This window comes from Cydia strobilella, chromosome 25 (assembly GCF_947568885.1).
Source record: "Cydia strobilella chromosome 25, ilCydStro3.1, whole genome shotgun sequence".
In the NCBI taxonomy this organism is placed as follows: domain Eukaryota; kingdom Metazoa; phylum Arthropoda; class Insecta; order Lepidoptera; family Tortricidae; genus Cydia; species Cydia strobilella.
This window is the reverse complement of record NC_086065.1, coordinates 2,250,284-2,265,822: the sequence shown is the minus strand read 5'-3', so window position 1 is coordinate 2,265,822 and position 15,539 is coordinate 2,250,284. Positions and strand designations below refer to the sequence as shown.

General features: G+C 42.7%; 2 protein-coding genes across 5 annotated transcripts in view; one reads left to right on the top strand and one right to left on the bottom strand.

Moving 5' to 3' along the window:
- The window catches only part of LOC134752816 (probable chitinase 2), a 483,068-nt gene that overhangs the window by 44,066 nt on the left and 423,463 nt on the right, over window positions 1-15,539 (bottom strand). The gene's annotated exons all lie outside the window — the stretch shown is intronic.
- Window positions 1-15,539, top strand: part of LOC134752788 (uncharacterized) — an 80,077-nt gene that overhangs the window by 41,100 nt on the left and 23,438 nt on the right. For all 4 annotated transcript variants that reach the window (XM_063688497.1, XM_063688495.1, XM_063688494.1 and 1 more), the window contains exons 6-17: window positions 1,010-1,104; window positions 1,919-1,979; window positions 2,942-3,000; window positions 3,273-3,405; window positions 3,848-3,978; window positions 4,555-4,651; window positions 5,138-5,267; window positions 6,339-6,434; window positions 7,648-7,786; window positions 8,619-8,717; window positions 8,904-8,998; window positions 12,150-12,242. In XM_063688497.1, coding sequence (XP_063544567.1) covers window positions 1,010-1,104; window positions 1,919-1,979; window positions 2,942-3,000; window positions 3,273-3,405; window positions 3,848-3,978; window positions 4,555-4,651; window positions 5,138-5,267; window positions 6,339-6,434; window positions 7,648-7,786; window positions 8,619-8,717; window positions 8,904-8,998; window positions 12,150-12,242 — 1,228 coding nt within the window. The remainder of the gene's footprint in view (window positions 1-1,009; window positions 1,105-1,918; window positions 1,980-2,941; window positions 3,001-3,272; window positions 3,406-3,847; window positions 3,979-4,554; window positions 4,652-5,137; window positions 5,268-6,338; window positions 6,435-7,647; window positions 7,787-8,618; window positions 8,718-8,903; window positions 8,999-12,149; window positions 12,243-15,539) is intronic.

Here is a 15,539-nt window from a genome sequence, read left to right as displayed (position 1 = left end):
TAGGAGGAGCATGAGGGAGCAGGGAGTAGAAATCTCGACGCCGTTGGCCGCAGCAGTCGCGGGACTTGTTGTCAAATGGACCTCGAGTCGCTTGCGTCGCGGGCTGTCGCTCACAGTGCAGGTACTATACGGGAGGGAATGAGACAGAAGAGTGGGCACACGGGGGAAAGTGAGACAGGAGTTATGGGAGAGCCGGGAGCAGGAATCTCGTCGTCGCTGGCCGCAGCAGTCGCGGGACGTGTTGTCAAATGGATCTCGAGTCGCTTGCGTCGCGGGCTGTCGCTCACAGTGCAGGTACTATACGGGAGGGAATGAGACAGAAGAGTGGACATACGGGGGGGAGTGAGACAGAAGCAGTCTTAGGAGGAGCATGAGGGAGCAGGGAGTAGAAATCTCGACGCCGTTGGCCGCAGCAGTCCCGGGACTTGTTGTTAAATGGACCTCGTGTCGCTTGCGTCCCGGGCTGTCGCTCACAGAGTGCAGGTACTATACGGGAGGGAATTAAACAGAAGAGTGGACATACGGGGGGGAGTGAGGGAAATTCATAGGGATTGGACAGTTGTAAAAAATAGGTGTCTTTTATTTTAGACTGATCTTTAACATAGGTATATAAAAATAAATCAAATCGGAGCCGGACAGTGGGTACTTTTTCTTGTAAGTCAAATACGAGTATCACCACCATCAGACATGGTATATGGTATGTATCATAATTATCATTCGCTTGCCCTTGTCCCATTCACTTGGGGTCGGCGCAGCATGTCTTTTTCTTCCATACATCTCTGTCAACCGTCATCTCATCATTCACTTGCGTTAGTTTCATATCATCTTTCACACAGTCCAATGTATCATAATATTATAATTTAAATTTACTCTCATGGCACATTAGCCATACACTGTAATGTAATGTACACGTGTTTTCAATAAATTAATAAATAAATAAATAATCATCTCCAATATTTAACTATATGTATTTACAAATATGTATGTATAAGTATGTTGTATGTTTCAGGGGTCAAAGACGACGGAACCCTTGCCCTACCAAACAGGATTCCGGCATATCGTGTCCCGATGACTGCACAGACTGCTCCGACTTCGAGCATACCGGTAATTTCATTAATAACATTACTGTCATACCGGTTGATACCGATTAACGTTTCCCAAACAAACTGGATCCCGGCATATCGTGCCCCGATGAATGCACCGACTGCTCCGATTTCGAGCATACCGGTAATTTTGATAATAACGTTACTGTGATACCGGTGTGATATTGATACTGGTTCATATTGTCCCACGAAACAGGACTCCGGTATATCGTGTTTCGTGTTTTGATGATGGCACCGGCTGCTCTGACTTCGATCATACCGGTTACTTTAGTATTAAGACTGTTACTGATACCAGTCAGTGGTCAAATAATAACTAGAGATGCAACGGATAGTGATTTGGGCGGTACCGGACACCGGACATCCGGCCGTCGGGTCCGCCAAATATCCGGTATCCGGCCGCCGATTATCCGGCTAAAAGTTTTGTCTGAAAGGGAGGAAATTAGATAGCGCGTGCGCATAGTTTGGTGCCGGTTGCAAGTTGTTTCTAGTTATAGGCATCCGTGGATGGAGAAGGAAACTAAATTACTAAATTCTCACACAGTGCGCATTGAAGTATTTAAATGTTTTCGTTGCAAGTGCTTAGTTAATTAACTTTGTTTCGTTATTTATAACATGTTTCGAGGTGCGTTGTGATTCATAAATATCGTGCTTAATTACTATCCGGTATCCGGCCGGATACTAAAAATATCAGATACCGGATAGTGACCGGATATCCGTTGCATCTCTAATAATTACATTGCATGGTCATGGAAGTTAGGTATCCTAAAAAAATTGTGTTTAGGTAAAAAAGTAATGAAAAATGCTTTATTTCCCAGGAGGCTCCAGCATCGATGTCAGAAAAGCTTGCAGCTTGGATTCGGACGAGTCATATTGCAGGTTAATATTTTTTTTATACGAGTAAAACTAATTTTTTCGCCGTATTTCTCTTGAGCTACTTTTAGCTAGTTTTAAAAAAGAAAGCGATTTTTTTTCTGCAAGTAGGCCTCAGGGGCTCTTTTACGAGTCAATACAACATTAACAGTAACATCATATAGTGACATGAAATGTTTTGGCAAAAATTTCATTTTTGGTACAAGCTTTTATCGCTGACTGTACTTTTCTTTACACAGGCAACTAATACTCATCGAGACAATTCTAAAAACCCCAAACACAATTAGGTTTCATTGTTTTATCACAGAGTTCCTATGGCCACCTCCTGTCGCCATCATCAGATCAGCTCGATGGTACCATAATATTGCATTGTCACCCGACTTACATACATATTTGTGCAAATTTTCAGTTTCATCGGAAACCGGAGTGGGTCAAATCTAACTTACAAAATCATACCCGTACAAACATAGTTACATAACTACATACTTATTTACTTACATAGGTACATTGCAAGTTGAATAAAAGCTTGTAAAATACATAGCAACATTTATAAATAGGTACTACTCCGGCATTTTTGTTTAGCCAGTATGAATTTACGGAGGTGAGTTTTAAAGGTGGACACGGTTTTCGAATTACGTACTGGTGGTGGCCAATCATTCCAACACTTGGTGGCAGTGAAACGAAAGCTGCCACGGAAGGCAACCGTGCGCTGTGGAGGAAAACTGAGTCGTGATGCGTGTCTTATGGCGCGATTATGATTGTCTTAAGGGCATATATTGTATACTACCTATATTACAGTAGGTAGTCCGACGACCGTTCGACGCATATATTTGTCTTATTAAGCTTTTAATATATATTTATTTATTATGTGTTTCTCGATAACGAATATAAAAGTGCATAAAAAAGAATTATCAATGGCAAAAACTGATTTCTTAGAATATTTTTTAAATTATACCCTTCGCTTACAGATGTCCGGAGGGGAAAGTTAAACCACCAAAGACTAATTCTTTAAGCAGAACTGATTCAGGTAAACAATTTAAGTATAGGTAGATATTTGCATTAATTATTTTTATATGATTTTGACCCATGTTCTTTCACTGATATGCGTTAAAATTGTTAAATAACAAACGAAACCGTCAACGCCATCTATTCGAGAGTAGGCCAACGCTAGTGGCGCCATCTGATCGAGAATCAAATTTTCTTGATTTCCGAGGCATGTTTTTTCCTTAGACTGTATCCATCTATTACGGAGTTATATCTATCTTGGGTACTGTATATATTATTAAAACTTTTTTTTAGCGGATAACAAAATCGAGCCAACTGGTCCCGAACTAGTCAACTTCATAAGAGAAACATTGAATAAGAACACTCGAGACAGAATGCTGCTTCTGAAGATAGAGAAGGAATTACATGCACTTGTCACCGATACTGGGTATGTTGACATTTGCTTACTGGATGCAAAGAGGATAAGCGGTACTGTCATAGTTAATTTTGTAGCCACAGTAAATTCACTGCCATCTATCGACAGTTCGACACACACGATTAAAACTAAAAATGAAGATGTATAAAAATACCATAAAATTTATTTATATGTGGATACATGATTTTTTTCTATTTGCATTAATTATTTTTATATTATTTTGAGCCACTTTTTTTTTTTTTTTTAACGTTGGGGAAATGCGTTTACGCATGCCACCTGGTCCGGGGGAACCAGGAGGGATGACGGACTAACCAGAGGACTACCGTCTAAAACCACCAACGAGTACCGAATCCGCCTTAGATGGGGTGCCAAAACGGCAGAGCCACGTGAGTGCGCGAGGTCTATAGCTCACAGAGCCACTAGCCACTAGTTAATGAATGTCTTTTTTTTTCAGGCGGTGCAACTTCAAGTTCCCTTGTATGACATCGTACGAACGTATGTTGGTACACCGAGTGGCCACTCTGTTCCAGTTGACGCATCATTTAGACCAGAACAGCAAGAATTCTGTCACAGTCAGTAAAAGTGGTACGTATGGAACATATTTATCATCACACTTGCTCGAAAAATATCTTATTGCATATATATTTTTTCCGTGGGAGGTTATAATTTAAAAAAAATATTTATTATGTCATTATGTCACCAATCCTACGAACGAAGTAGGTATAAATGAGCTTTACTTTGAAAATACTGACGTTTATAAATTATTATTATTTGTTTATGCTTTAAAATATTTAATTTGATTAATTTAATAGCCGTTTAAAATATTTTTACACAATTTTAAATTTATTTTTATTTTTTATTTTATTTATTTATTAAATAGAGCAACTATTTTTACAGGTAAATCCTAATACAATAGTGCCTTAAATGAACTTAAATGAATTTATTCCAACTAACCAGATTTTTTATTTTATTCCAGCTAACTAGGAACTTAAATTTATTCCAGCTAACTAGAAACTTAAATTTATTCCAGCTCACTAGAAACTTAAATTTATTCCAGCTCACTAGAAACTTAAATTTATTCCAGCTCACTAGAAACTTAAATTTATTCCAGCTCACTAGAAACTTAAATTTATTCCAGCTAACTAGAAAGTTGAATTTCAGGCACGAGTGGCGGCCGCATCCCGTGCACGAGCTTCAAGCAGTGGTGCACCGTCACCTTCCCGCCCAGCCCCGTCCGGCAGGACAGCGTTAATGCCAAGTGAGTCCCCTTCCATCCCATCCCATCCCATCCAGACCTTTAAGTATCCTTACTTTTGTGTAACGTTATCTTTTATAACGTTATCTTCACGGCCAATGTAATGGTTTTTTCATATAAGGTTTTTGTTATATGCATTGTTAACTTCATTTTTTTACTATAGGTTTTTTACCAATATGCTACAGTATTTCATTGCAATATTCATAATATATTTGTATAAAATGAGCAGTAAAATATGCAATTTACAAACTAACCTATATTGTTTACTCTATACAAGCTCGTACAAAAACACTCAAAGGTGATATATTATTGGCCGGTACTGTATCGTTGTCCGAGTACCCGCAACACAAGCCTTCTTGAGCTTACGTTTGGACTTAGCCAATGTGTGTAAGAATGTCCTGTAATATTTATTTATTATCTTTATATGTGTCTGCATAATCTATGTCTATGGCACATCTTTTTGTATTAATTTAATATTGTTATTTCCAGATCAATATTAAAGCGCGACACACACTCGCCCGAGGACGGAAACGCGGCGAGTCGCGCTGTTGAACGGAGCAAGAGTCTAGAGCAGAGAGAGAGGGAGTACGAGCGAGTGAGACGGAGGATATTCAGCACGGTCAGTTATTAACTTGTAATGGGTTTAAGGGGGTAAAACTACCATTTAAGGATCTCCGGCAAGCTCGGTTCTCCATACAAACTTAGTTCCGCTCTCATTTTAAAACGACTAGCTAGATTGCTCTGAAACTTTGTACTTACAATAGGATAAGGTATATCTATGTCTGTAATTAGTTTATGTAGCTTCAGATACTATAGTTAAAAACATACAGCGAATTTAAGTTTGTCATACAAAACTTGTTTTTGCTCTGTTTCGTTTGTTTTATAAACTGGAGCTATATAAACTAATTAGCTCCATGCATGAATTTATTTTTATTTTTGGATTCATAATTTTTATCGTTGGAACACCAAAAATGATAAAAATACTTTTGTAAACCTTAACATTATTTTATTATAAAATATTTAAAATGTTGAAAATTTTTGAGCGGTTGAAACGCTCATAATTTTTGGCGCGAATACGACAGAGCGTGATGACGTCACACGTTGGGCGGCCCAACTGACGTTTGCTACTAATGACACTAATCTGTCGAACGCGTGACGTCACGTGGCGTTTCGAGCGTTTCGCTCACTAGCTTTTCGCGGGCAAATTTTTGTACTTTTTATTTATAATTTTAAGTAATTAAATGGTAATTTAAAAACGGAAATGCATTTGTAACATGATATAACGGTAACAAACATCCGAATAAAACATTTTTCGTTCAAATATAAACTTCATGCATGAGGCTAATTTCCGACCTAGATATACCTCATGTCAGTTGTATGTGCAGTTTCATTACAATCCAATGAATGAATGTGTCATTTTTTCAACCTGTTTAATTCTGCATATATTTCAGTTGGTACTTTTTTAACCACTAACATTTATTGAGCTATATCTATTGTTTACCATGATTAATGAAAATTAATCATGGTAAATTAATTATTATAAATTCCCGATAAAAAAGCTTGAATAGCCCTCAAACTTCTATGCATTTGACATTTTGAAAGACCTCCATCTACACTAGCGCCCCTAGCGGCGAAATTAAACGCGGTAGCCCTCATTGTAATATTTTAACACAAGCTTATTATTTTCCAGGACAACTGTTCGCAGGATGAATCTCAGTGGCCTTGGCTTCAATTCGGACCAGTCAAACTGCTCACACCCGACACTGGGAGGAATAAACTGTTAAAAGTAAGCTCATACAACTCTTCCTAGGTTTTAACTTTAACCTCATTATGTTGTGCCGCGTTTAAGCGATAAGACCGCCTGTTGTTTACCCTTGCTTGAGTTGTTGTCTTATTTGTAATCTTTTCTTGTATTGAGGTGTACAATATAAAAGAGTATTTGTATCTATGTACAATAAGAACACATATAAAACAAAGTCCCCCGCCGCGTCTTTCTGTTTGTATGTTCGTGATAAACTCAAAAATGGATTTTCATGCGGTTTTCACTTATGAATAGAGTGATTCTTGAGGAAGGTTTAGGTGTATAATTTGTTAAGGTTTTGTGTAACCCGTGCGGAGCCGAGGCGGGTCGCTAGTTTTCAATGAAAAACATTTTATTTTATATAGTTCCTGTTCAGAAATTCCTTATAAAGAGGAGATCGGGCAGAATAAGTTCTTTTATTAATGCTTGGGTTAAGACTAGCGTATATGTGTAGTGTGCGCTACGTACGTTACACACACCTTTACACTTTATTTCTATATATTCCGTAGTTTAAGGCTCATATTTCATAATTAAGCCCAACAAACTCCCTGCTGCAACCAATCCTATACAAGTTTTGCTCCCGGCTATTTTTATTTTATGCCGAAATGAAAATTATTTTATTTAGCCCATTTAAAAATCACATTTTTTACGTCTCGAGTCCATTGTTGTATTTATGATTTTCAACTTAAACACTATGAAAACTTTAACATAAGAATTTCAGCAACTTAGTTGATCAGGCTAATCATCCGTTGAAAAACTTACGAGTTTAAGTTTTCCCATACACCAAGCTTTTATCACTTTTCCAATAACAAACATACATATGAGCGCCAAGTGTGTGAGTCGGTGATTGTCAGAATTATCCGACATTCTTAACCCTTAAATGCATAATGATGTATATATGCATCGTATATTTGATGGTCCGTGGCTCAATATGCAGCTATCCAAAATCACATTTATTACTTTTATACAGCATGACACATCTATTTCAATTTATTAAAAAGTTATACAAAAAATCATGCATTTAAGGGTTAAGTGTTAAGTGGCCCGAGTTATTTACTCAGGAAATTAGAAGGGGCGGTGCCACGACCGGCTAGGGATCGAGAATTTGATCTTGAAACTGATCGCTGTTTCTCCATTTATGAAATGTATTTCAGTACTTTTTACTGTTAACTGTATTATACAATTTATGTTTTTGCAGGTACAATCGCTAGAAGGCGCCGGTCCGCCTCAGTCGTGGCGCAACAGAGGACCTGTTTCAAAAAGCCACAGTTTTGGCGGCTACGGCGGCGGAGCAGAGAATGCACCTACCAACCAACCGAGACTTCTTAGCCGGCAAGGTAATATCAACCTTATGATACATGCATTAAAATTCAAAATACGAGTCCTGTTTACACTGTTTGACATACGAGAACTCGCTTACCCTACCTACCAAGACTACTTAGTTAACAAGGTAATATCGACCTCATGATGTATGTAATAGAGTTACATATGAGTTTTGTGCGTTACACTTTCGGTGCCGTGACCAGGATTAATACTTGCACTTGCACCATCCCACTAACATGGAATTAACCGGTTAAACCTGGAGTTTTACCATGGTTACCAGTACAATTTGACACTGGTTTAACCGGTTAACCCCGGGTTAGTGGGTGCAAGTGGCGCTTAGTAATCATTGTAATTCGAACTTTATGAAGAAAATACTAAAGTTTAAAATAGTCGGACAAGGTGACATCGACCTTTTGGCACAGGCAAAAAAGTCACAGAAACCTTATTCAAAAGTCACAGTTTTGGTGACTACGGCGGCCAAGTGGTTCCACAAGACTTATTTTAGCCGGTAAGGTAATAGGGAACCTGCATAAACTGTAAGACACCCCTGTTTATTGGCGCGAAATGTAATATCAAGTTTATCCCTCAAATATAGCCCACAAGATGGCAGAACCTACAATGCATTATAAAACGTACGTGAGCAGTAGAGGGCATTACTTGCTTTGGCGTGAAGTGTCATTGTCACAGTCAATGTATAGTTTATGTTTCCGATTCAGGCCACAAGATGGCAGACCCTTCAACGCGCACGGCCCCTATACCGAACTTATGCGTCAAAGCGTCGCGACTTCAAAGTCTCTCAGACCGTCAGTTCTTTAAATTTAGGCTTAACTCGATTTCATATTGCAGGTGACCTGGCGTCGAGCAGTTGGCGTCTATCTCCCTCTAGCTCAGGGTATAAGACGCTAAGTCTGAGGAGCACAGACTCTGTCACTCCTTCACCTACTGGTATGTATTAGGGTTGTGAATTTTAAGTAATGTAAGCAAATTTCGCCAATGACCGCTAGTGTTTACGAATCTTATCTAAGGTTCCTTGCGGGTTCGAATAATTACAAAACATTTTAAAGTGAAATAATATTAACATGTTAATTTGTTTCAATGAATGTAAACACGTGCGTTGTTGATATTACGTAGGTGGCGCGAGTCCAGAACCTGGAACGGAGAGTGTGGTGTTCGCGGTGGCCGACCTCGCCTGCGTGCCGCCCGGTGCGCTCGTCATACACCCGCAGGTATAGTATGAAGCGAGTCCAGAACCAGGAACGGAGAGTGTGGTGTTCGCGGTGGCCGACCTCGCCTGCGTGCCGCCCGGCGCGCTCGTCATACACCCGCAGGTATAGTATGAAGCGAGTCCAGAACCAGGAACGGAGAGTGTGGTGTTCGCGGTGGCCGACCTCGCCTGCGTGCCGCCCGGCGCGCTCGTCATACACCCGCAGGTATAGTATGAAGCGAGTCCAGAACCAGGAACGGAGAGTGTGGTGTTCGCGGTGGCCGACCTCGCCTGCGTGCCGCCCGGCGCGCTCGTCATACACCCGCGGGTATAGTATGAAGCGAGTCCAGAACCTGGAACGGAGAGTGTGGTGTTCGCGGTGGCCGACCTCGCCTGCGTGCCGCCCGGCGCGCTCGTCATACACCCGCAGGTATAGTATGAAGCGAGTCCAGAACCTGGAACGGAGAGTGTGGTGTTCGCGGTGGCCGACCTCGCCTGCGTGCCGCCCGGCGCGCTCGTCATACACCCGCAGGTATAGTATGAAGCGAGTCCAGAACCTGGAACGGAGAGTGTGGTGTTCGCGGTGGCCGACCTCGCCTGCGTGCCGCCCGGCGCGCTCGTCATACACCCGCAGGTATAGTATGAAGCGAGTCCAGAACCTGGAACGGAGAGTGTGGTGTTCGCGGTGGCCGACCTCGCCTGCGTGCCGCCCGGCGCGCTCGTCATACACCCGCAGGTATAGTATGAAGCGAGTCCAGAACCTGGAACGGAGAGTGTGGTGTTCGCGGTGGCCGACCTCGCCTGCGTGCCGCCCGGCGCGCTCGTCATACACCCGCAGGTATAGTATGAAGCGAGTCCAGAACCTGGAACGGAGAGTGTGGTGTTCGCGGTGGCCGACCTCGCCTGCGTGCCGCCCGGCGCGCTCGTCATACACCCGCAGGTATAGTATGAAGCGAGTCCAGAACCAGGAACGGAGAGTGTGGTGTTCGCGGTGGCCGACCTCGCCTGCGTGCCGCCCGGCGCGCTCGTCATACACCCGCAGGTATAGTATGAAGCGAGTCCAGAACCTGGAACGGAGAGTGTGGTGTTCGCGGTGGCCGACCTCGCCTGCGTGCCGCCCGGCGCGCTCGTCATACACCCGCAGGTATAGTATGAAGCGAGTCCAGAACCTGGAACGGAGAGTGTGGTGTTCGCGGTGGCCGACCTCGCCTGCGTGCCGCCCGGCGCGCTCGTCATACACCCGCAGGTATAGTATGAAGCGAGTCCAGAACCTGGAACGGAGAGTGTGGTGTTCGCGGTGGCCGACCTCGCCTGCGTGCCGCCCGGCGCGCTCGTCATACACCCGCAGGTATAGTATGAAGCGAGTCCAGAACCAGGAACGGAGAGTGTGGTGTTCGCGGTGGCCGACCTCGCCTGCGTGCCGCCCGGCGCGCTCGTCATACACCCGCAGGTATAGTATGAAGCGAGTCCAGAACCAGGAACGGAGAGTGTGGTGTTCGCGGTGGCCGACCTCGCCTGCGTGCCGCCCGGCGCGCTCGTCATACACCCGCAGGTATAGTATGAAGCGAGTCCAGAACCAGGAACGGAGAGTGTGGTGTTCGCGGTGGCCGACCTCGCCTGCGTGCCGCCCGGCGCGCTCGTCATACACCCGCAGGTATAGTATGAAGCGAGTCCAGAACCAGGAACGGAGAGTGTGGTGTTCGCGGTGGCCGACCTCGCCTGCGTGCCGCCCGGCGCGCTCGTCATACACCCGCAGGTATAGTATGAAGCGAGTCCAGAACCAGGAACGGAGAGTGTGGTGTTCGCGGTGGCCGACCTCGCCTGCGTGCCGCCCGGCGCGCTCGTCATACACCCGCAGGTATAGTATGAAGCGAGTCCAGAACCAGGAACGGAGAGTGTGGTGTTCGCGGTGGCCGACCTCGCCTGCGTGCCGCCCGGCGCGCTCGTCATACACCCGCAGGTATAGTATGAAGCGAGTCCAGAACCTGGAACGGAGAGTGTGGTGTTCGCGGTGGCCGACCTCGCCTGCGTGCCGCCCGGCGCGCTCGTCATACACCCGCAGGTATAGTATGAAGCGAGTCCAGAACCAGGAACGGAGAGTGTGGTGTTCGCGGTGGCCGACCTCGCCTGCGTGCCGCCCGGCGCGCTCGTCATACACCCGCAGGTATAGTATGAAGCGAGTCCAGAACCAGGAACGGAGAGTGTGGTGTTCGCGGTGGCCGACCTCGCCTGCGTGCCGCCCGGCGCGCTCGTCATACACCCGCAGGTATAGTATGAAGCGAGTCCAGAACCAGGAACGGAGAGTGTGGTGTTCGCGGTGGCCGACCTCGCCTGCGTGCCGCCCGGCGCGCTCGTCATACACCCGCAGGTATAGTATGAAGCGAGTCCAGAACCAGGAACGGAGAGTGTGGTGTTCGCGGTGGCCGACCTCGCCTGCGTGCCGCCCGGCGCGCTCGTCATACACCCGCAGGTATAGTATGAAGCGAGTCCAGAACCAGGAACGGAGAGTGTGGTGTTCGCGGTGGCCGACCTCGCCTGCGTGCCGCCCGGCGCGCTCGTCATACACCCGCAGGTATAGTATGAAGCGAGTCCATAACCAGGAACGGAGAGTGTGGTGTTCGCGGTGGCCGACCTCGCCTGCGTGCCGCCCGGCGCGCTCGTCATACACCCGCAGGTATAGTATGAAGCGAATCCAGAACCAGGAACGGAGAGTGTGGTGTTCGCGGTGGCCGACCTCGCCTGCGTGCCGCCCGGCGCGCTCGTCATACACCCGCAGGTATAGTATGAAGCGAATCCAGAACCAGGAACGGAGAGTGTGGTGTTCGCGGTGGCCGACCTCGCCTGCGTGCCGCCCGGCGCGCTCGTCATACACCCGCAGGTATAGTATGAAGCGAGTCCAGTACCTGGAACGGAGATGGTGGTGTTCGCGGTGGCCGACCTCGCCTGCGTGCCGCCCGGCGCGTATTGTATGAATCTTCTCAAATGATTTTCACACCTGAGACCCTAATCCGTTAAACAAAATCCGAGTTCCAAGTCGTATTGGAAATTCACCATAACATTGGACCCCATACTAAATTAATTTTATGTAATTATTAAGCAGAAATATCTGCAGATGATACCACATTGCGCTTTGTGGTATAGTTATATATAAAAAAATTGCTGTTGTCCCACAGACGGGCCGCCCGCTGACCAACCCCGATGGATCTGTGTACCACTTCGACCCTCAGAACCCGCCCGTCATGTACGACACCTATCCAGACCAAAAGGTAAGTGCCTACTGATACGTTTCTGAACCTAATACATCAATGTATGGGTTAACTATAGGCAGAGACAGGGTCACTTAGAAAAACCGGCCAAGTGTGAGTCGGACGCGCACGAAGGGTTCCGTACCATAAGCCGCGTTGCTTTTGTACAAAGATAGATATAACTCCGTAATAGATGGATACAGTCTAAGGAAAAAACGTGCCTCGAAAATCAAGAAAATTTGATTCTCGTTCAGAGGGCGCTACTAGTTTTGGCCTACAGTCGTATAGATGGCGTTGACGGTTTCGTTTGTTATTTACCAATTTTAACGCATATCAGTGAAAGAACATGGGTCAAAATCATCAAAATAATTAATGCAAATAAAAAAAATCATTTATCTATATTTAAATACATTTTATCGTATTTTTACAAATCTTCAATTTTAGTTTTAAAGTTTGTCGACAGATGGCAGTGAATTTACTGGGGTTACAAAATTTACTATGACAGTACCGCTCTAGTATAAGTTACTCTATGTTTTGTATAACTTTTGTAACATTCTTAAGTGTTAATAGGCGTTTTTATTCGTATATCATTACTTTGCTAGTTGAGTGGCCTGGTCTACCTCCAGTGTCACTTATGGGACATCCTGTATAGAATCTATAGTCGCTATAACTACTGTCACAAAAGACACAATCAAATAACCTGAAACCTATGACAAAACCAGCCACAATCAAGTTTAATAACAGATCACTTAGAGATTGTGAACCTAAATTGTGATTTCTCTTGTATAGATTAAGTTTTTATTTTTATATAATACTTTAAGCTATATGTATTACCTAGTATTAGCACAATATCAAAACTTCAGCGTAGGAAGATGTTAATTAAAAATTGGAATTGTCTCAACTGACTCCACAAGACAGGCCTAGCCTAGTGTGGAGATCATAGGTTAATAAAACAATGTATAATTTTTTGGTAAATAAACTATTTTTATTTTTTATTTTATTTATTTATTTATTTATAGAGAAGGAAAAAAACATACATTATATAAAAGCAAAGAGGATATATTAGGATAGAGCGGTACTGTCATAGTAAATTTTGTTACCACAGTAAATTCACTGCCATCTATCGACACACTTTAAAACTAAAAATGAAGATTTATAAAAATACGATAAAATGTATTTAATTATTTTTATATGATTTAACCCATGTCCTTTCACTGATATGCGTTAAAATTGTTAATTAACAAACGAAACCGTCAACGCTCTATACGAGAGTAGGCCAAAGGTAGTGGCGCCATCTGATCGAGAATCAAATTTTCGTAATTTTCGAGGCACGTTTTTTCCTTAGACTGTATCCATTTATTACGGAGTATATCTTTGATAAAAGTTAAACTTTTGTAAATGAATGATTAAATTACATAATTGTGACGTTTTCAACCAACTGTGACATTGTCGGTTGTCGATAAGGTTGATTTCAAATTTAAGCTATATGGTAATAGCGCCTTATTGACAACCGACAATAAGTACCCTTTTGGTTGAGAATGGCACAATTTAAGATTTAGATTTCATTTCATTTCACTGCGCTGGTCAAATAGGTATTTATCATTTCTAAGCGTCAGCAACCCTAGCGTTGCGGTGCGGGGAACGGCGCGTTGAAGGTCACTCCATTGTATTTTTGTGTAGGTATCAAAACGGTAGGTATTTGCGTTTCCTTTGAGAGATAAGTATCTGTTCGTAAGAACTATGATATAATTTGTGGTCTCGGGTTCGAATCCTGGTGGGGACATGGGACATTTATTTGTGTGTTTTCTATGAATAGTTCCTGAGTTATAGATATTTTCTTAGGTATATAAAGTATTTATACATTTTTATCTATTAAACATATCGTCGTCTGGTAGGTAGTCACAACAGAAGCTTAAATTATCTTACTGTGGGACCAGGCCGATTTGTGTAATAAGTTTGTCCTATAATACCTATTTATTATTATCGTAATAAATCTCGCTTCAAAACAAAAACATCTCAACATACTGACCAAAGTGAAACAGATCTTGTTGTTATTGTTTGAGTTGTACATACATATTTATGAACTCGACTGTACCTACATGTAGTATGTAGATAATGCCCCGCGCTTATCTGTTTTCGGCGTGTGTCGACCCTCAGCCTCCCACTAAACATGATACATACAGACTATTATGTCGAACATACATCATTTTGAATCCCTGAAATACAACTATTTTATAGTTAGAAACCATTCCAATGACCTTCGAATTGACATTACCTACCTACTTCAATACATTACTTTGATTCATAATCATCTTAGCGTTTGTCCCGTACTGTGACGGGGTCCGCTTTCTTACTTTTTTCCTTCGACTCCGCTCTATCGTGAACATCGGTTTCCGCTGGGACCCCATGGACTTAAGAGTTTCAACTCCTAATGGTAAAAAAATGGTATTCTCTACCGAGGCTTTTATATTTGACAAATTTTAAATGCCTTTGTACATTTAATTAATTAGAAATAATAATTTCCAGAATAATTTAAATTAAGGATACAAAACCAATGTTAATCTTAAACACTAAAACCATGGATAGAGTATAATAAAAATAATTATTCTGTATTGCACACCAACAACAAATAAAAGCAGTACATACAAATTAAGCATTATACATTACATTAAACTATGGTAGACAACAGGAGGTCTTATCGGGGTGGTAAAGAAATATCTAAAATACAACAGATTTTAAGTCGCTAAGACAAAATTGTAACTACATGACACACCGGTTTTTTCTCGATTTACGAGTGCACGCACACATTCACAACTCAAGCTAGGTCGTGTAGTCGCAGCACAGTCTTAGCGATGTGTGTATTTTTTGTCCATGGCTAAAAGTAAAAAAATGTCTCCCTGAAAATTTACCCATGCTTTTTTCGCCGTACACAAGAAACAACAATCCCGCGAAAAATTACCTTCCTTTCGTTGCTTCCACAATTATTGGACAAAGTGCCGAAATTACTCCTTGTACCTATGGTCATTTCGACACACTCAAATTTGCCATCGATGAATTCTAAATGTGTTTTTCCTTCGCAGTAATCCCATACAATTATGTCACCGTCGTCACTGCCACTGTATCTTTTTATTCGTTTCGAAATTTTATCATTAATGTCTTTTCTTTTATGATTAGACTTAAAATCATCTGCTTCGCTCTTTGAATGTTTAAGTTCGTTGAAATTATTCTCATTCCCTTCTGATATGTTTACATTTAATATCTGTTTATTTCCTTTTCCAGCCAACATAATGTCAGGATTCAACTTAGAGTTATTAATAG